This window comes from Engystomops pustulosus, chromosome 2, assembly GCF_040894005.1.
Source record: "Engystomops pustulosus chromosome 2, aEngPut4.maternal, whole genome shotgun sequence".
Lineage (NCBI taxonomy): Eukaryota > Metazoa > Chordata > Amphibia > Anura > Leptodactylidae > Engystomops > Engystomops pustulosus.
In genome coordinates, this window is record NC_092412.1 from 196,626,302 (window position 1) to 196,647,758 (window position 21,457).

A 21,457-nucleotide genomic window follows, 5' to 3' on the forward strand; every position below is an offset into this window, starting at 1 on the left:
AGAAGTCAATTGCCAAAATCACATTTACAATATGTTGTGGTTAAAAATATCAGATATTCTCCATAGAGTCTTAAGTAGGTTCAGAACTTTGTGAAATGCGATAGACAACACATTGAAACATCAAATAAGTGGACGTAACAGGGAACATTCCTGATTGTGTTTGCAAATTCCTATGTTGATACCACAGGAGATTATAACCCCCTTCTTGTTTTACATTGTAGTGCACTGAGACAAAATGACATCCTTTGAAATAAACAAAAACTTTATTGATTTTTTAAAATCTTCATTGCACATTAAACCATGTTTTTACAAATAGGCACTACAATGGAATGTCTGAAATGTTAGCCTACATATAATGGTTGCAACAGCATTATTCCTTTTCTAAAGTCAATGCTTGAGAATCTTGTTATGGCTTTTTGTTGCACTTTATGGGGTTGTCCGATTGTTGATAAAATTCTGGAGACGGACTGGGGAGGGATTTTTAAATGAACAAATCTGTACTCATCTCCTCCATTGTTTCTGGAGTCCTGCACTGCTGTCTCACGGGTCTGTACCTCTGTTTGTTTACAGAGGCATGTAAGCTGCGCTGAGGTCAGCTTTCAAGCGGCCGAAGTGGCTGGCCACACCCACCCGTTCCCATATCTCATCACCAGGTACAGCGTAGCCACATAGATGACCCCATGGCGGCCGTGTGAATGCGGCTGAAGTCTGTAAGGAAACACACTACAAATTGCCCCTTAGTTGCAATGGCAAATCTGTGTAAAGAATGGGAAAATGGATCTCTCTCTTGTTTGGTTACACAGCTGTGTGTATTCAAACTTTCTGCTCTCTCCCTAGATGTAGTATGCCATGAGCAGTATTTTCAAAGATCAAGCTGAAAGTGAAGGGGTTAATCCTCCCATCTAAGAGCTGTTTAACCAAACACAGGGAGATTAGATCTAAGCTCATACAGTCTCCATAGACACACACTGTACAGGCTGGAATACACATTTCTATGGAAGGGAGTAGCTTGATTTTCTTTACAAACCAAGCAGAACTTCTTAATGAAGTATATAAAAAAATTAGATGAGTTGACTTGATGGGTTCGGAGTGCAGCTTTGGCCGTCTGACCTGGAATGTATTGCCGGACCAGTGGCGAACAGTCTCTTCAGCCTATCATAGCCATGGCTAGTTGCTAGGGGTGTTCATTGATTGGCTATTCGGCCACCAAAACAGCAGTGCAACCAGGTCATGCAGCTGAACCTGAATGGCGAATGTGGACATCAAGTCCACTCATCTAATTTTTCTAATATACTTCATTAACAAATTTATTTTTAAGGGAGGAAGCAAAATAATATCCCTACTATGACCTTACATAAAAATCAGACCACTCAAAACTTTTGATTGAAAAAAATGTTCCTCATGCTTGCATCTATTAAAATCTAACATTCCATGCCGCTAAAAGGCCACCACTGCCATATATGCGCATATGAATACAACAGAATCTTGGATGGAATCTCTAATTCTAACAATTTTTAAGATGGAACATTGGACAATTGCTTCCATACTGCTTTTTTAAAGAAGGATCTACTTCTAAGCCTACTAGTAAAACAATATATACATAAAAGAAGCCACATGGACCTTTAAACGCTCATGATTATTAAATTACAACAAAAAAGAAAAATTGATTAAAAACAGGATGTCAAAGTGCCTAAAAGTCCAAAAGTGAACGTCAAGCTGTCACCTTTGGGTTTAATATTCTCAGATAATTTTTTAATGCATCTTTATAGCAGATGAAGCTTTATTTTAGAAGATACAAAGCACAATTTCCTAGAATGGATCGAAAATTATGCATAATATTGTCTGACTGCAGCCTCCACTAGAAGCAAACTGCATACGGTTTCAGTTTTGAGTTCAATCTAAACACAGTATGAATTACACTCCTAAGCTCCCTCTAGTGGTGTCTCTGATTGTGTTCAAAGTAATTCATCAAGACAAAATTTTGTTTGGGGGTGGACATTGTAAAGTCGCTTCAATATACTGGGTATAAATGTACCAAAAAACTATTTTGGGTGCGTGTGGGTTCCCACAGAATTTGACACCCACTCACTTATACACAACACCACCTGAAAACTGGGAGAAAAATAACAACCCCCAGAGGAAACATACCTAGTGAAACATGTGGAGGACTACAAGTGAAAACCGGAAGCATGTTCTTTATTTATTATAGACCAGAACACTTACTGTAACCTAATTGGTTGTTATAGGTCTCCCAATGAATTGTCATTGGTTGTTATAGGTCCCCAATGAGTTGTCTTTGGTACTAGCTTTCATAAATAAGCCCCAATGTGGGGAGCCGTTTGTGACTAAATCAATGTTACAGAAAATACATACTCCATAAAGGATGTCAGGACATTAAATGGGGTATTAAATCTTACATGTTATATACTTGTTTTTGTCTTATTTTATAGTAATATAATGTGAAAACTGAATCACCAAAGTAACAACTACATGCAAGGGGAAAACTTAGTACAGATGATAAGTTAAGTGGCCATTACAGGTTTGAAGCTTGCCATCAGTACATATGCATGGCTTGCTCTATAGATACATTGATGAATGTGTTGTATAATTTTCCAATAAATACATAAGAAAAATATTTTCACATGAAAAATAAGGTGAATGAAAACCTATCATCTCATTTTTTGCCATAGGCAAACAGATAAATTATATTACATGACACTTCTGTCCTAATTTCTTTAGTAAAAACATGAAACACAGAGTAAAATATGCTCTATGATCATCTTGTGATCGTCAGGAAATAAAAAAAAGTCATTTACATATTGAAATGCTTATTGCAAATATTTTTGGTAATGTATCATTTTGTTAGTCATGGTATCTATGATAGTATCCCTCATGGTGTCGATAATCATCCTGGTAACCCTCCTCATATCGCTCATGAGGGTAACCGTGGTATCCATATCCTCCATACTCATCTTCAGGGCAGCGCATTCCTAAGGATTGTTGGATGGCCATTTCCTGTCTCCGGAGCTGCATAGAGTCTATCAAATCATACACAATATCCATGGACCACATGGGTGAAGGGTACCAAGACTTGACATTTCCATCTTTGCCAACCAGAAGCATGGAGAAATATTCTGGGCTGATCTGAAAATAGTTTCTTATATCTCTCACTAAGTTGAAAGCAAGATCCTCTCTGTCAACACTGGAACTTCCTGTAAGGACAATGAGAAAATATTCCATTAATAATATCTTTCACAGACTGGTTAAATGTTCAGTGGAACCTGCTGCATCGAAGAACAGTACTTTTGGGAATATTTATGAATGCAAGATCAGCCCGTCCTGTGTTATGGGATGACCACACTGTGCGCACAGGATTCCTTGCATCATGTCTATCTATGATGCAAGGAATCCCAGCTTCCCCCTTTAAATAACAGTGTTGACATTGTAATTAATTGATTGATTGATTGATTCAATGCTGCTGTTTAGAGGCGAAAGCAGGGATTATTTGCATCATAGATCGATATGATGCAGAAAGTAATGTTCCTGCAGTGTAATAAGCCTGGCTGGCTGGATGGGTCAGTTTGTAAGTGTCAAGAAGGACCAATTAGTAGTAATAAGTTCAGTGGTAACCCATGAAGCGTGAAAACGGGAGATGTGGAATCTTTTTGCCAAGAAAATCCCTTTAATTTGTTTTATTTTAGATATTAGATTTTTTAATTTATTTTTTAAGGACAACTTTGGATTTAATGAGATTGTTGTATTTTTCTTGAAAGTTCACAGATCTGTTTAACACAAAAAAACTGGTGCAGAAATATGAGAGAAGACATCAGCGCAACTCTGACTGCCTGTATGTTTTCTTCTTGCAGGCACAATCTTAATTGATGCCACTAGTGATGTCATTTGATCTGCTTGCCACATGTTATATGTACAATACATTTGGAAAGTCTTCTGAGACATTTTGTTATTTTGAGGCGTTGGGCTAAAATAAAAAAAAACTAATTAAAAAAAAAGTAATTGGGGGCAGAGGGGCCTTGGTAATAGAGATGACTGAAATGCCAGTGGTTACTCTGGATGAGATACAACGTTCCTATGTACCGATAGAATTAAATTCCAGAAGGTAAACCAACACTGGCAGCCAATCTGGACTTTACAGTGGACTGAAAACCAACTTGAAGTTTGCAAAAAATGCACTTCAAGAAACAAGATCATTTGGTCTGATAAAACCAATAACTATTTTAGCTTCAATTATAAGCATCATGTCTGATGCAAACACTGTGTATCAGCCACCATGCTACTTTGAAGCATGGTGGTGGCAGCATCATGCTGTGAGGTTTATATTTTAGTTGCTGGGTGGTCAGGTATGAGGGAAAGCTGAATGTAGCAAATCACAGAGATTTTCTCCATAAAAATACATCATTGAGAGACCCAGCCAGATTGACCCAAACATTTGTGAAAATGGCTGTCCACCACCTGTCCCCATTCAACCTCAGGGAGATGGAGACAATCTACAGAGAATGGCAAAGACTCCCCCAAAAACATGTGTCCACGCATTATTATAAGTTTTTACTTTTCAATAAATTGACAAAGATTTAAAACTTTCTATTTTAACCTTGTTTTATGGGTTTCCTGTTTATTTTAGCACAAGGCTGCAAAATAACATAGCAAACTGTGAAAAAGTGATGGGGTCTGGAGACTTCCCCAAGGCATTCTATAAATAAAGTTTATTTGTTGCTTTTGTGTTTTGGTTCTTCAATATTTTCTCTTTGGCTAGTTATGGGTTTTCACAAATCAAGAAGACTCCAGAAGAGATTCTTTCTTTTTTTGTCAATAGATCTTACCTACATAAACTTTTTATCATGAAAAATATGTAAATGTAGTAGTGTGAATAAATATTTTCCTAAAAACCCTTAATGAACCTAAAATAAATGACTCTATTAGGTACTTACCATTGATAGGGTAGAGCTCTAAAACACCACCGCCGTCCACACCAATGCCAACCATTTTCAAAATGGCCATGTGCCGTAAACCTAAAAGGAAACAACAACAGTCATTGTACCAGAGTCTTTTCATCATAGTCTGCTATCTTTAAAAATGACCTTGATAAACTAAAGATGATATTTCTAAAAGTCTAATAAACATGGTAAATTTATATCCCATGACCATAGTTGTCAACTTATTATCTGAGTCTGAGTGACACAATTTACAAGGAAGCAGGAACTAGAGAAACAGGGAAGGGAAAACTGACCCTTATTCTTAGGGTGAAGACACACGTGGCGTTTTTAGATCGGAAAAAAACGCATTCGTTTTTGAGCAGTTTGAATTAAGATAATTGGTGAAACATGTCAAAACCGCATGCGTTTTTTTACAATCTGAAAACGCACTAAAAATGGCCCAAAAACGCCACGTGTGTCTTCACCCTTAGGGTCAGACAGTAGGTGTTCTCTTTATGGAGAGATTGCCAGCTAAGGTCACCTGTACGCAAAAGGAGGCAAACATATTTCCATACTTCCCAGAATTCCCTAGTGGAGCATCAGCTTTAAAGGGGTATTCTCATATGGGCATTCACATCCAGATTCATTAATCTGCCATATACATACATTTCTTCAATTAGATGTTATTAAATTTTTTTTACCTGTGTGAAGATAATTTCTCATAAATGTAGTCTTATGGTCCCTTAGAAACTAGACTGTGTCCCTGGATACGGCCACCTCTGCTGGAGGGATTGCACAAAGAATCTAAAGGTTTTTGTATATGAAATGTCCGGGAGTTACTGCATGTCCTACAGCCGTCCCGTGGTAATGATCGCTGAATCCAGGAGGTCAGGCAGGGCTCAATAGCGCATGTCTGGCCACTGCTGCCAGAGTGCGGGGTGGTTGTATCCGAGGAAGCTATCTCGTTTCTAAGGGACAACATGGCTACATTTATGAGAAATTATCTTCACACAGGAGCATTTTTATTAATAACATCCAATTGAAGAAATGTTTAAATATGGCAAATGAATTAAGTTATATGTGGATGCCCAGATGGGAATACCCCTTTAAGGCTAAATTCACACTGCCGTGAGCCCGCCGCACCGTAGTACGGCGGGCACACGGCAGCGCGGGGAGAGGAGGAGGAGGTGAGCGCAGCTCACCCCCGCCCCTCTCCATAGAAACTAATGGCGCACGGCGCCGTAATACGGGGAAAGATAGGACATGACCTATCTTTCCCCGGGCTACGGAGCGGTACGGTGCCGCACGTGTGCTGCACCGTACCGCTCCCGTACAGGGCCGTGAGCCCATAGGAGTGTATGGGGGACGTATATCGGCCGCATATACGTCGGCCGTATATACGTCCCCCATACTGTAGTGTGAATGCAGCCTAAGTCTCCACATGCCGTTCAGGTGGCAATCTCTCCATAAGGAGAACACCTGCTATCTGACCCAAGTCAATAGCCTCTCACATAGCCAATCCAGTTCCCTACGCCGTACTGAGGAGACCCAACCAGGTCAAAACAGTGCTGTCTACAGTTGGGAGTCTGTTCCTTATGGAATAGATATACTGGTTTGGCTTAATCCCACACCATATTTTTAGACTTCGTGTAGGTCATACTTCGTGTTAAGGGGGCATTGTTTTCTATTTAACACCTTGGGAAATATATTTGCATACTTCCCCTACTCTTAGGCTAAATTAGTGCTGCTGGTGATGGTCAGCTTACCTGGGCTAAGACCAGACCTGACAACTTCTCTCTCTCTCTCTCTGAACACAAACACCTTTCCAGATAGTTGAGAAAAGAAAGAAAGAAAATAAACACAGGCAAAGGGAAACAGATAGGCCATAGGACATCAGTTCAGATCCTGACACTGAGCTCCAGAGATGCAGTAGGGAGATGGGAGGAAGTTCCACAATGTCAACTATCACTGCGGCTTCCCACCAGTCAGGTCTTTATGGCGGAGTGTGCCGATGGAGGCCATATGAACGCCGCATACAGTTTGCAGCAAAACACATGATTCTGTTATCTGAAGCGGAATGTTTGGAGAAAACCAGACGCTGCTCATCACCTGCCAAATACAACCCCAACAGTGAAGCATGGTGGGGGCAGCATCAAGCTATGGGGGTGTTTTCTAGCTACAGGGACAGGACAACTGGTTGCAATTGAAAGAAAGATGAATGCAGCCAAGTACAGAGATATCCTGGATGAAAACCTCTTCCAGAGTGCTCTGGACCTCAGACTAGGCCGAAGGTTCACCTTCCAACAAGTCAATGACCCTAAGCACACAGGTAAAATAACAAAGCAGTGGCTTCAGAACAACTCTGTGACCATTTTTGACTGGCCCAGCCAGAGTCCTGACCTGAACCCAATTGAGCATCTCTGGAGAGACTTCAAACTGGCTTCCATCAACGTTCACCATCCAACTTGAGGGAAATGGAGAGGATCTGCAAGGAAGAATGGGGGAGGATCCCCAAATCCAGGTATGAAAACTTGTTGAATGAAGATCCATGGCTGTACTAGTGCAGTCTGTACTATGTGCAGTTTGACTGTGTAGTGTGCAGGGGGCGGCATATTAAAACTGGTCAGCGGTCTTCATTTATCTGGCGCCCCTGCACTGCTCTGGAAGTGTGCATCTTTACAAGGAAGACACTTTATAAATACATGTACAAGCAGCTTGCATTCTTTTCTGTGCAAAGTCAGACTAAAAACTGCTGCAAACGCTTTAATAAATGTGGGCCAATGAGTTTCTGTGTTAACAAGCATTATTCACTGGCTGGCAAACACATAGCACAAGATTACCAGAAACACTAATTAATAAGAATCTTGTTAAAATGTGTGAATGTTAGTTGCTTCTATCTTAATAATTATCATTTATAATGGAGTTAGTGATTCTAAGGTTGGGTTTGTCATGTTTAGTTTTTAAAGCCAAAACTAGGAGCATATTGACAATTCTGCTTCATTATTTTATGATCCACATTTGGTTTTGGTTTTGAAATTGGAACCTGAACATTTGAACACAATATTAAATAGCATCTGTCACCAGATGGCTAGACAATAGCTTAATTTGATCTTTAGTTTGTCAATTTGATTTTGGTTTGTTAGATTTTTATAGCTTATACAGTTGGGAAAGGGTTATTTCAGGATATTAGGGATCTGTATATCATTTTTTTTAACATAAAGGAATCTGATAATATTATTTATGGTGAAGCCTGGTATGCAATGTAATTAAATTTGGTGGGGGTATGATTGCTTTTTATAATAATTTATTAGTAGGCCTACTGAAATTATTTTAGGATGTGAGACAGGGAGAAGTTATTGTGCATAAAATAAATTAATGGAGGGAGGCCCTGGAGGAAGGCCACTTTGATATGCAGTGTGTATATATAGTTCAGCGGGTATTGTTTATAGTTAATACAATACACAGTTATTCTTTTAGTGGTTTTTGCTTTGTGTATAATGCAGTTTATTCCATGTGGTCAGTTGTAAATGGTAATTTTTAGTTAGGAGAGGTATTGTGTGTAGATTTCCTGCGATAGCCAAAATATGCAGAAGTCGTCATGAAGTTATATTCACAATGGAAATGAATTGTCACCTGTAAATTGTTAAATCCACAGAGAGATCTCCATCTAAGGGATGCCCAGATGTTTTGTAAGCATTTGTAATATTTTTTGTACCCAATTATTCTAGGTGTGCACCTTGTATTTGTGCTCTTTATTAAACTCCAAATTTGTGTAATCAGTATGAACTTTTTGCACTAGAATTGTAGAGCTAAATGTGTCTAAAAGGGAGTCCTATTAATATTTTGAACAATTTCAATGTCTAAAATAGGTTTTTATGCAGACAACACCCCAAATATGGGGTGGGTAGAAAAAAATATTTAGATTATTTTTGAGGTTCACAATGCCCTTTGTACCCTCTTAAAGATTAGATGAGAAAGACAGATCGTAAGAAAGTAAAGAAATCACATGCATATATTCTCTTTTATGTTTAGCATTCTTGAATTAAAGTGGGTTCAAAGTTATCTCCTAGTCAGATACAGCGGGACCACCAAAATAATCTTCCCTACTCTTTTTTATTGCAATAGTTGCAGCAATGGAAAATATTTAATAAAGAAATATATATATATATATATATATATATATATATATATTTCTTTATTAAATATTAGGTACACCATGCTAGTAACGGGTTGGACCCCCTTTTGCCTTCAGATCTGCCTCAATTCTTCGTGGCATAGATTCAACAAGGTGCTGGAAGCATTCCTCAGAGATTTTGGTCCATATTGACATGATGGCATCACACAGTTGCCGCAGATTTGTCGGCTGCACAGGATGCGAATCTCCCGTTCCACCACATCCCAAAGATGCTCTATTGGATTGAGATCTGGTGACTGTGGAGGTACAGTGACTGTGACTGTGAGTACAGTGAACTCATTGTCATGTTCAAGAAACCAGTCTGAGATGATTCCAGCTTTATGACATGGCGCATTATCCTGCTGAAAGTAGCCATCAGATGTTGGGTACATTGTGGTCATAAAGGGATGGACATGGTCAGCAACATGGTCAGGCTGTGGCGTTGCAACGATGCTCAATTGGTACCAAGGGTCACAAAGAGTGCCAAGAAAATATTCCCCACACCATGACACCACCAGCCTGAACCGTTGATACAAGCACGGTGGATCCATGCTTTCATGTTGTTGACGACAAATTCTGACCCTACCATCCGAATGTCGCAGCAGAAATTGAGACTCATCAGACCAGGCAACGTTTTTCCAATCTTCTACTGTCCAATTTCGATGAGCTTGTGCAAATTGTAGCCTCAGTTTCCTGTTCTTAGCTGAAAGGAGTGGCACCCAGTGTGGTCTTCTGTAGAGATGAGCGAACATACTCGTCCGAGCTTGATGCTCGTTCGAGCATTAGCGTACTCGAAACTGCTCGTTGCTCGGCCGAATACTTCGCCCGCTCGAGAAAATGGCAGCTCCCGCCATTTTGCTTTTTGGCGGCCAGAAACAGAGCCAATCACAAGCCAGGAGACTCTGCACTCCACCCAGCATGACGTGGTACCCTTACACGTCGATAGCAGTGGTTGGCTGGCCAGATCAGGTGACCCTGGGATAGACTAGCCGCTGCCCGCGCTGCTCGGATCATTCTGTGTCTGGATGCCGCTAGGGATAGAGCTGCTGCTGGTCAGGGAAAGCGTTAGGGTGTTCTATTAGAATAGTGTTAGGCAGGAGTGATTCAACAAGAACCCAACAGCCCTTCTTAGGGCTACAATAACGTTATACTTTTTTTTTTTTTGTTTGCTTGTGGCTGGGCTTGCTGGCACTAGTAGTGCAGCTAGTACCATATTGTGAGGAATTTGCAGGGGGACTTGCTACCGTTGTGTTTAGCTCTTAGTGACACACATATCCACCTCAAACACCAAAGTGGGAAAATTTATTAGGGGTTTGATTTCAATTAGGCGCAGTCTGCCATTTACTTTTTATTTTACGTTTATTTTTTCATAACTCAGCGTCATCTCATCTGGCATAGCAGTGTGCTTTCATACTTGGCTAGAAAATAGCCATAGGAGAATCCAAACGGCTTACTTACTCCTACAATAGCGTTATATATATTTTATTTCTGGTTGATCTGCTGGTGGCTGTCCTTGCTGCAGTGCATCTACTAGCCAATTGTGAGGAATTTGTAGTGAGACTTGCGACCGGTGTGTTTAGCGCTTAGTGACGCACATATCCATCGCAAAGACCGAAGTGGGAAAATTTATTAGGGGTTGGATTTCAATTAGGCACAGTCTGCCATTTCCTTTTTATTTTACGTTTATTTTTTCATAACTCAGCGTCATCTCATCAGTGTGCTTTCATACTTGGCTAGAAAATAGCCAAAGGAGAATCCAAACGGCTTACTTACGCCTACAATAGCGTTATATATATTTTATTTCTGGTTGATCTGCTGGTGGCTGTCCTTGCTGCAGTGCATCTACTAGCCAATTGTGAGGAATTTGTAGTGAGACTTGCGACCGCTGTGTTTAGCGCTTAGTGACGCACATATCCATCGCAAAGACCGAAGTGGGAAAATTTATTAGGGGTTGGATTTCAATTAGGCACAGTCTGGCAGTTTCTTTTTATTTTACGTTTATTTTGTCATAACTCAGCGTCATCTCATCAGTGTGCTTTCATACTTGGCTAGAAAATAGCCAAAGGAGAATCCAAACGGCTTACTTACGCCTACAATAGCGTTATATATATTTTATTTCTGGTTGATCTGCTGGTGGCTGTCCTTGCTGCAGTGCATCTACTAGCCAATTGTGAGGAATTTGTAGTGAGACTTGCGACCGCTGTGTTTAGCGCTTAGTGACGCACATATCCATCGCAAAGACCGAAGTGGGAAAATTTATTAGGGGTTGGATTTCAATTAGGCACAGTCTGGCAGTTTCTTTTTATTTTACGTTTATTTTGTCATAACTCAGCGTCATCTCATCAGTGTGCTTTCATACTTGGCTAGAAAATAGCCAAAGGAGAATCCAAACGGCTTACTTACGCCTACAATAGCGTTATATATATTTTATTTCTGGTTGATCTGCTGGTGGCTGTCCTTGCTGCAGTGCATCTACTAGCCAATTGTGAGGAATTTGGAGTGAGACTTGAGACCGCTGTGTTTAGCGCTTAGTGACGCACATATCCATCGCAAAGACCGAAGTGGGAAAATTTATTAGGGGTTGGATTTCAATTAGGCACAGTCTGGCAGTTTCTTTATATTTTACGTTTATTTTTTCATAACTCAGCGTCATCTCATCAGTGTGCTTTCATACTTGGCTAGAAAATAGCCAAAGGAGAATCCAAACGGCTTACTTACGCCTACAATAGCGTTATATATATTTTATTTCTGGTTGATCTGCTGGTGGCTGTCCTTGCTGCAGTGCATCTACTAGCCAATTGTGAGGAATTTGGAGTGAGACTTGCGACCGCTGTGTTTAGCGCTTAGTGACGCACATATCCATCGCAAAGACCGAAGTGGGAAAATTTATTAGGGGTTGGATTTCAATTAGGCACAGTCTGGCAGTTTCTTTTTATTTTACGTTTATTTTGTCATAACTCAGCGTCATCTCATCAGTGTGCTTTCATACTTGGCTAGAAAATAGCCAAAGGAGAATCCAAACGGCTTAGTTACGCCTACAATAGCGTTATATATATTTTATTTCTGGTTGATCTGCTGGTGGCTGTCCTTGCTGCAGTGCATCTACTAGCCAATTGTGAGGAATTTGTAGTGAGACTTGCGACCGCTGTGTTTAGCGCTTAGTGACGCACATATCCATCGCAAAGACCGAAGTGGGAAAATTTATTAGGGGTTGGATTTCAATTAGGCACAGTCTGGCAGTTTCTTTTTATTTTACGTTTATCTTGTCATAACTCAGCGTCATCTCATCAGTGTGCTTTCATACTTGGCTAGAAAATAGCCAAAGGAGAATCCAAACGGCTTACTTACGCCTACAATAGCGTTATATATATTTTATTTCTGGTTGATCTGCTGGTGGCTGTCCTTGCTGCAGTGCATCTACTAGCCAATTGTGAGGAATTTGGAGTGAGACTTGAGACCGCTGTGTTTAGCGCTTAGTGACGCACATATCCATCGCAAAGACCGAAGTGGGAAAATTTATTAGGGGTTGGATTTCAATTAGGCACAGTCTGGCAGTTTCTTTATATTTTACGTTTATTTTTTCATAACTCAGCGTCATCTCATCAGTGTGCTTTCATACTTGGCTAGAAAATAGCCAAAGGAGAATCCAAACGGCTTACTTACGCCTACAATAGCGTTATATATATTTTATTTCTGGTTGATCTGCTGGTGGCTGTCCTTGCTGCAGTGCATCTACTAGCCAATTGTGAGGAATTTGTAGTGAGACTTGCGACCGCTGTGTTTAGCGCTTAGTGACGCACATATCCATCGCAAAGACCGAAGTGGGAAAATTTATTAGGGGTTGGATTTCAATTAGGCACAGTCTGGCAGTTTCTTTTTATTTTACGTTTATTTTGTCATAACTCAGCGTCATCTCATCAGTGTGCTTTCATACTTGGCTAGAAAATAGCCAAAGGAGAATCCAAACGGCTTACTTACGCCTACAATAGCGTTATATATATTTTATTTCTGGTTGATCTGCTGGTGGCTGTCCTTGCTGCAGTGCATCTACTAGCCAATTGTGAGGAATTTGGAGTGAGACTTGAGACCGCTGTGTTTAGCGCTTAGTGACGCACATATCCATCGCAAAGACCGAAGTGGGAAAATTTATTAGGGGTTGGATTTCAATTAGGCACAGTCTGGCAGTTTCTTTATATTTTACGTTTATTTTTTCATAACTCAGCGTCATCTCATCAGTGTGCTTTCATACTTGGCTAGAAAATAGCCAAAGGAGAATCCAAACGGCTTACTTACGCCTACAATAGCGTTATATATATTTTATTTCTGGTTGATCTGCTGGTGGCTGTCCTTGCTGCAGTGCATCTACTAGCCAATTGTGAGGAATTTGTAGTGAGACTTGCGACCGCTGTGTTTAGCGCTTAGTGACGCACATATCCATCGCAAAGACCGAAGTGGGAAAATTTATTAGGGGTTGGATTTCAATTAGGCACAGTCTGCCATTTCCTTTTTATTTTACGTTTATTTTTTCATAACTCAGCGTCATCTCATCTGGCATAGCAGTGTGCTTTCATACTTGGCTAGAAAATAGCCATAGCAATAGGATAGCATCGTTTGGTTTTAAAAACTAAAAAACACAAAAAAAAACTAAAAAACAAAAAAAAACACAAAAAAAAGTAAAAAAAAAATTAAAGTTATAACTTTCATTTTCAAAATGTTTAACCCGAGGGCTAGGGGTAGAGGACGAGGGCGGGGACGTGGGCGTCCAACTACTGCAGGGGTCAGAGGCCGTGGTCCTGGGCGGGGTGAGACACCACCTGCTTATGAGGGAGCAAGGGAACGCCGCAGAGCTACACTCCCTAGGTTCATGTCTGAAGTTACTGGAACTCGTGGTAGAGCACTGTTGAGGCCAGAACAGTGCGAACAGGTGATGTCGTGGATTGCCGACAATGCTTCGAGCAATTTGTCCACCAGTCAGTCTTCCACGCAGTCCACCCATGTCACCGAAATCGGCACTCCTCCAGCTCCTGCACCTCAGCCTCCTCCCCCCCAGTCTGCCCCCTCCCATGAAAATTTGGCATTTGAACCGGCATACTCTGAGGAACTTTTTTCTGGACCCTTCCCACAGTCACAAACCACTTGTCCGGTTGCTGCTGAGCAATTTTCCGATGCCCAGGTTTTCCACCAGTCGCAGTCTGTGGGTGATGATGACCTTCTTGACGTAGTGGAAGAAGTGTGTAAAGAGGTGTCCGACGATGAGGAGACACGGTTGTCAGACAGTGGTGAAGTTGTTGTCAGGGCAGGAAGTCCGAGGGGGAGCAGACTGAGGGATCGGAGGATGATGAGGTGACAGACCCAAGCTGGGTTGATAGGCCGGGTGAACACAGTGCTTCTGAGACGGAGGAGAGTCCTCGACCAGAACAGGTTGGAAGAGGCAGTGGTGGGGCCAGACGGAGAGGCAGGGCCAGAGCAGGTGCATCAGCGCCAAATGTGTCACGTAGTGAAGCTCCCGTGGCGAGGGCTCCCGCGGCGAGGGCTAGATTTTCAGAAGTCTGGAGGTTCTTTAAGGAAACACCGGATGACCGACGGACTGTGGTGTGCAACCTTTGCCACACCAGGATCAGCAGGGGTTCCACCACTACTAGCTTAACTACCACCAGTATGCGCAGGCATATGAATGCTAAACACCCCACTCAGTGGCACCAAGCCCGTTCACCTCCGGCCGTGCACACCACTGCTCCTTCCCCTGTGTCAGCTGATAGTCAGCCCCCTGCCCAGGACCCTGGCACAAAAACCCCATCGTCGCCTCCACGATCCTCCACAGCATCCACCAGCGTTCAGCTCTCCATACCCCAGACGCTGGAGCGGAAACGGAAATATAGTGCAACCCACCCGCACGCCCAAGCCCTTAATGTCCACATCTCCAGATTGCTTAGCCTGGAGATGCTGCCCTATAGGCTAGTAGAGACCGAGGCCTTTCGCGACCTCATGGCGGCGGCCGCCCCTCGGTATTCAGTCCCCAGCCGCCACTACTTTTCCCGAAGTGCCGTCCCAGCCCTGCACCAGCACGTGTCAGACAACATCATCCGTGCCCTGACCAACGCCGTTTCTGACAAGGTCCTCCTGACCACGGACATGTGGACGAGTGCTGCCGGGCAGGGCCACTATATTTCGTTGACGGCACATTGGGTTAACTTGGTGGAGGCTGGGACCGAGTCTGACCCTGCGGCTGGTCATATACTGCCGACGCCGAGGATTGCGGGGCCTACCTCGGTCCAGGTCTTTCAGGCCTACTATGCCTCCTCCTCCTCCCACCCCTCCTCCACCTCCTCCTCCGAACTACCATCCGTGGGCATGGCGCCATCAGTCGCTAGCTCTAGGCACAGCAGCAGTGCAGTCGCTAAGCGACAGCAGGCGGTGCTCAAACTGCTGAGCCTAGGCGATAAAAGGCACACCGCCCAAGAACTATTACAGGGCATCACGGCGCAGACTGATCTGTGGCTGGCACCACTGAACCTGAAGCCAGGCATGGTTGTGTGTGACAACGGCCGTAACCTGGTGGCGGCTCTGCAACTCGGCAGACTGACACATGTGCCATGCCTGGCCCATGTGTTAAATCTGATAGTTCAGCGTTTCCTCAAGACATACCCCAATCTGTCTGATTTGCTCACGAAGGTGCGCCGCATCTGTGCGCATTTCAGGAAGTCCAGCACAGATGCTGCCACTCTCAGGGCAGCGCAGCGCTGCCTCCAACTGCCCACTCACCGACTGTTGTGCGACGTGCCCACGAGGTGGAATTCAACATTAACCATGTTATCCAGAGTTTACCAGCAGCGCAGAGCGATTGTAGACTGCCAGATGTCAACTTCCACCAGAACTGGTAGTCAGGTCAGTCAGCTTCCTCAAGTCTACAATGAGGAGTGGACGTGGATGTCTGATATCTGTCAGGTGCTGAGTAACTTTGAGGAGTCAACACAGATGGTCAGTGGCGATGCCGCCATCATCAGCCTCACCATCCCGCTGCTTGGCCTGTTGAAAAACTCTCTGATCAGCATGAAGTCGGAAGCATTGCGCTTGTCACAAGAGACGGGGGAAGAAGATTCCCTTGTTGATAGCCAAAGCACCCTTAGGTCTGTTTCTCAGCGCATATCGGAGGAGGTGGAGGAGGATGAGGAGGAAGAGGAGGAGAATGTTGGCGAGACACAAGAGGGGACCATTGTTGAGTCCTTCACTGTTCAGCGTGTATGGGCAGAAGAAGAGGAGTTGGAGGAGTTGGAGGAGGAGGAAATGGACAGTCAGGCCAGTGAGGGGAGTGAATTCTTACGCGTTGGTACTCTGGCGCATATGGCAGATTTCATGCTAGGCTGCCTATCCCGTGACCCTCGCGTTCAAAGAATTTATTCCAGCACCGATTACTGGGTATTCACTCTCCTGGACCCACGATACAAGCAAAATCTTTCCACTCTCATCCCTGGAGAGGAAAGGAGTGTGAGAATGCATGAATACCAGCAGGCCCTGGTGCACAAGCTGAAACACTATTTACCTTCTGACAGCGCTAGCGGCAGAGTGCGTAGTTCTGCGGGACAAGTAGCGAGGGAGAGTAGGCGAGCAGGCAGCTTGTCCAGCACTGGCAAGGGTACGCTTTACAAGGCTTTTGCCAGCTTTATGTCACCCCAGCAAGACACTGTCACCTGTCCCCAGTCTCGGCAGAGTAGGGCTGATCTTTACAGAAAGATGGTGAGGGAGTACGTAGCTGACCATACCATCGTCCTAAATGATCACACAGCTCCCTACAACTACTGGGTTTCAAAGCTGGACATGTGGCACGAACTGGCGCTGTACGCCTTGGAGGTTCTTGCCTGCCCTGCCGCTAGCGTCTTGTCCGAGCGGGTTTTCAGTGCAGCTGGTGGCATCATCACCGATAATCGTACACGCCTGTCGACTGACAGCGCTGACAGGCTGACGCTTATTAAGATGAATAAAGCCTGGATTTCTCATAATTTCCAATCTCCACCAGGTGAAGGAAGCTCAACCTGAATAATTTATGCATTCCTCCTCCTCATTTTCCTCCTTCTCCTCCTCTTTGTACACTAAAGCAGAGGAAACTGGCTATTTTTTGACAGGGCCCACTGGCTCTAGCTATAGTACTTTATGCATTTAATTTTTCTGGAGGGCCACCTACCCGGTCCTCTGTTTTAAACAATTTTTGGGAGTGCCACATACAGGCACTCAATCTATTTAATTTTTCTGGAGGGCCACCTACCTGCTCCTCTGGTTTGAAAACTTTTTTGGACTGCCACATACAGGCACTCAATCTATTTCATTTTTCTGGAGGGCCACCTACCTGCTCCTCTGGTTTGAAAACTTTTTTGGACTGCCACATACAGGCACTCAATCTATTTCATTTTTCTGGAGGGCCACCTACCTGCTCCTCTGGTTTGAAAACTTTTTTGGACTGCCACATACAGGCACTCAATCTATTTCATTTTTCTGGAGGGCCACCTACCTGCTCCTCTGGTTTGAAAACTTTTTTGGACTGCCACATACAGGCACTATCCAAATTAAATTGTCTCCATAGCAGCCTCCACACGTTGTCTCCATTGCTACCTCCAAAAGTCGTCCATATAGCTGCCTCCATACATCGTCCCCTTATCAAACGAGGTGTGTCAGGCAGAAATTTGGGTTGTTTTCATGGATTCCACATCAAAGTTGTTAACTTTGTCGCCACCCTGCTGTGTTATCCACAAAATATACTGGCAAACTTTTATCATTTACCGATATTATTTCAGCGCTTCTTGCGCATCTGTTTACATTCCCCTCACCCGCCATATCCTAAACTTATAAGAACGCTACTACACTTGATCTTATACAAAAGGTTCTTAGAAGTGCTGTTTGGGGAGTAGCCTAGAGACAGGAGCTTGGATTGGCGAAAGCTCACCTGGCAGCGGAGCGCCAGCTCCATGCGCATCATGCGCTTCTTGCGCATCTGTTTACATTCCCCTCACCCGCCATATCCCAAACTTATAAGAACGCTACTACACTTAACTTGGTGCAGGCTGGGACCGAGTCTGACCCTGGGGCTGGTCATATACTGCCGACGCAGAGGATTGCGGGGCCTACCTCGGTCCAGGTCTCAAAGGCCTAGTATACCTCCTCCTCCTCCCACCTCTCCTCCACCTCCTCCTCCTCCGAATTACCATCCGTGGCCATGGCGCCATCAGTCGGTAGCTCTAGGCACAGCAGCAGTGCCGTCGCTAAGCGACAGCAGGCGGTGCTCAAACTGCTGAGCCTAGCCGATAAAAGGCACACCGCCCAAGAGCTATTACAGGGCATTCCACATCAAACTTGTTAACTTTCTCGCCACCCTGCTGTGTAATCCACAAAATATACTGGCAAACTTTTATCATTTACCGATATTATTTCAGCGCTTCTTGCGCATCTGTTTACATTCCCCTCACCCGCCATATCCTAAACTTATAAGAACGCTACTACACTTGATCTTATACAAAAGGTTCTTAGAAGTGCTGTTTGGGGAGTAGCCTAGAGACAGGGGCTTGGATTGGCGAAAGCTCGCCTGGCAGCGGAGCGCCAGCTCCATGCCAAGATCCAACTAACATAGTTTTAACTGCAGCACCTTTAATCTACTACTAGTTCACTGTCTCCATACATGGTCCCCTTATCAAACGAGCTGTGTCAGGCAGAATTTTGGGTTGTTTTCATGGCTTCCATGTTAACTTTGTCGCCACCCTGCTGTGTAATCCACAAAATATACTGGCAAACTTTTATCATGTACCGATATTATTTGAGCGCTTCTTGCTCACCTCCTTTGGTTCCTCTCTGCCACCCATTGGTTTGAAGCCTGAGTCCATTTAGGGTATGTCGCCATGCCACTCTCTAGCCTGCCGCTGCTGCCGCTGCCTCTGCATGCCGTCCCCTATAGTGTCAGGGTCAATTATTGGATGTTTTAGATGCTATCTAGCTTCATTCTGTCACTCTGTCATGGCCATGCTGTTGCCCATAATTTTGGCATAATGGTGCGATTAAGCAGCCTCAGAGGCATCCATGCATGCTGCCCCTGCTGTTTCCTGTCCATTTCCATGGTGTTTCCATCCTTTTCTGAGGTTCCCAGGTGTTTGGCCAAGCTTCCCTGTGCAGAGCCTTGGTCCCCTTGAAAAATGCTCGAGTCTCCCATTGACTTCAATGGGGCTCGTTATTCGAGACGAGCACTCGAGCATCGGGAAAAGTTCGTCTCGAATAGCGAGTACCCGAGCATTTTAGTGCTCGCTCATCTCTAGTCTTCTGCTGCTGTAACACATCTGCCTCAAAGTTCGACGTACTGTGCGTTCAGAGATGGTCTTCTGCCTACCTTGGTTGTAACGGGTGGTGATTTGAGTCACTGTTGCCTTTCTATCAGCTCGAACCAGTCTGCCCATTCTCCTCTGACCTCTGGCATCAACAAGGCATTTCCGCCCACAGAACTGCCGCTCACTGGATGTTTTTTCTTTTTCGGACCATTCTCTGTAAACCCTAGAGATGGTTGTGCGTGAAAATCCCAGTAGATCAGCAGTTTCTGAAATACTCAGACCAGCCCTTCTGGCACCAACAACCATGCCACGTTCAAAGGCACTCAAATCCCCTTTCTTCCCCATACTGATGCTCAGTTTGAACTGCAGGAGATTGTCTTGACCATGTCTACATGCCTAAATGCACTGAGTTGTCGCCATGTGATTGGCTGATTAGAAATTAAGTGTTAACGAGTAGTTGGACAGGTGTACCTAATAAAGTGGCCGGTGAGTGTATATATAAAAGATATTAGAGGAGACCTCAGACATTTTGAAATAGCACTTTTAATGTTGGTTGCCAGGACTGCTAATCTTTGTTTCTAGCTCCATAGACCTCCCTGTTTGAGAAGAAATTTTCCATAACTTCCAGGCAATAGTGCGTGTCTGGAAAACACATGTCCATTGGGATCAGTGTTTATTGGGCCAGCAGCCAAGAAGTGAAAGCAACTAAGTTGTCAGTTGTTAAAATAAATTGTTCTAAATGTCCCTTTTACTTAGAGTAAGATATACAAGTACATGCAAATGTAATGTATTCAAGCCATGGCCTAACCCCGGCTGGTCCCCTGCACTACTGCAGGAAGGCAGGACTAGATACTAGAAATAGCAAGTTGGGCCAGTAGCCATAGCAATAAATGAAGGGGAAACAAACTGCAGATGCTTGTTTTGTGGTAAACCACAACAAAAGACATATGTCTATGTTATTTATATTGGTATTTTTTTTAAGGTTTTGTTAATTACACATGATGAATCCAAGACTGATCTGAATAGAGAGCTAAGAAGTTCAAGAAGGTAAAATTGTGACTTCTCACCAGTTCTTCACCATTGAGGGCAGAAGTTATTATTGCATCTATACAATGCAATGTCCAATGCAGAAAAATGGAACTGACTAGGGTTAGCAATTGTGATGCCAATATACAAAAAAGGTTCAAAAAGTGATCCTAGAAACTACAGACCTGTTAGTCTAACTTTTGTGGTGGGGAAAATATTTGACAGGTTTGTTAGAGATGCTATCCTGGAGTATCTCACTGTACTTAACCTTATAATCCAGCATCAGCATGGGTTTATGAGGGATCAGTCCTTTCAGACTAATATGATTGGTTTCTACGAGGAAGTAAGCTTCAGACTGTATCTGGGGGATGCTGTGGATGTTGTGTGTGTAGACTTTTTTCAAGGAATTTGATACAGTTGGTACATAAAATGAGAATCCTGGGACTAGGGGAAAATTTGTGTATTTGGGTTACAAATTGGTTTAATGATAGAAAACATAGGGTCATTATTAGAGATGAGCGAGTATACTCGTCCGAGCTTGATGCTCGTTCGAGTATTAAGGTACTCGAAACGGCTCGTTGCTCGGACGAGTATTTCCCCTGCTCGAGATCGAGCATTTAATTAAAAAAACACAGTGAAGAACAATGAAGAATAGAATAAAAACAGTGAACACAGTGAACACAGGATCATTTAAGTAAAAAACACAGTGAAAAACACAGTGAAGAATAGATTACAGATGTTCGGCACATCTGCTTACTTGTCGGAAGATACGCGCGGAACGGTGCGAACAAAATAGTATGTGAAGAACAATATATATGTGTGAAGAACACATTGAAGAACACAGGGAGCAGCACAGAGACACCGGGGAGCAGCACAGAGACACCGGGGATCAGCACGGAGACATGGGGCAGCGGCAGCACGGAGACATCGGGGAGCAGCATGGAGACATGGGGCAGCGGCAGCACAGAGACATGGGGCAGCGGCGCCACGGAGACATCGGGCAGCAAAGGCACGGAGACATGGGG

At 43.5% G+C, this 21,457-nt stretch overlaps 1 protein-coding gene across 1 annotated transcript in view; it reads right to left on the bottom strand.

Annotated features, from left to right (window-relative positions):
* Positions 1-244: 244 nt before the first annotated feature.
* The window catches only part of CCDC80 (coiled-coil domain containing 80), a 70,352-nt gene continuing 49,139 nt past the window's right edge, over positions 245-21,457 (bottom strand). The window contains exons 7-8 of the mRNA XM_072137752.1: positions 4,947-5,027; positions 245-3,212 (exon numbers count right to left, since the gene is read on the bottom strand). Of these exons, the coding sequence (XP_071993853.1) occupies positions 2,863-3,212; positions 4,947-5,027 (431 nt within the window). The 3' untranslated portion in view covers positions 245-2,862. The remainder of the gene's footprint in view (positions 3,213-4,946; positions 5,028-21,457) is intronic.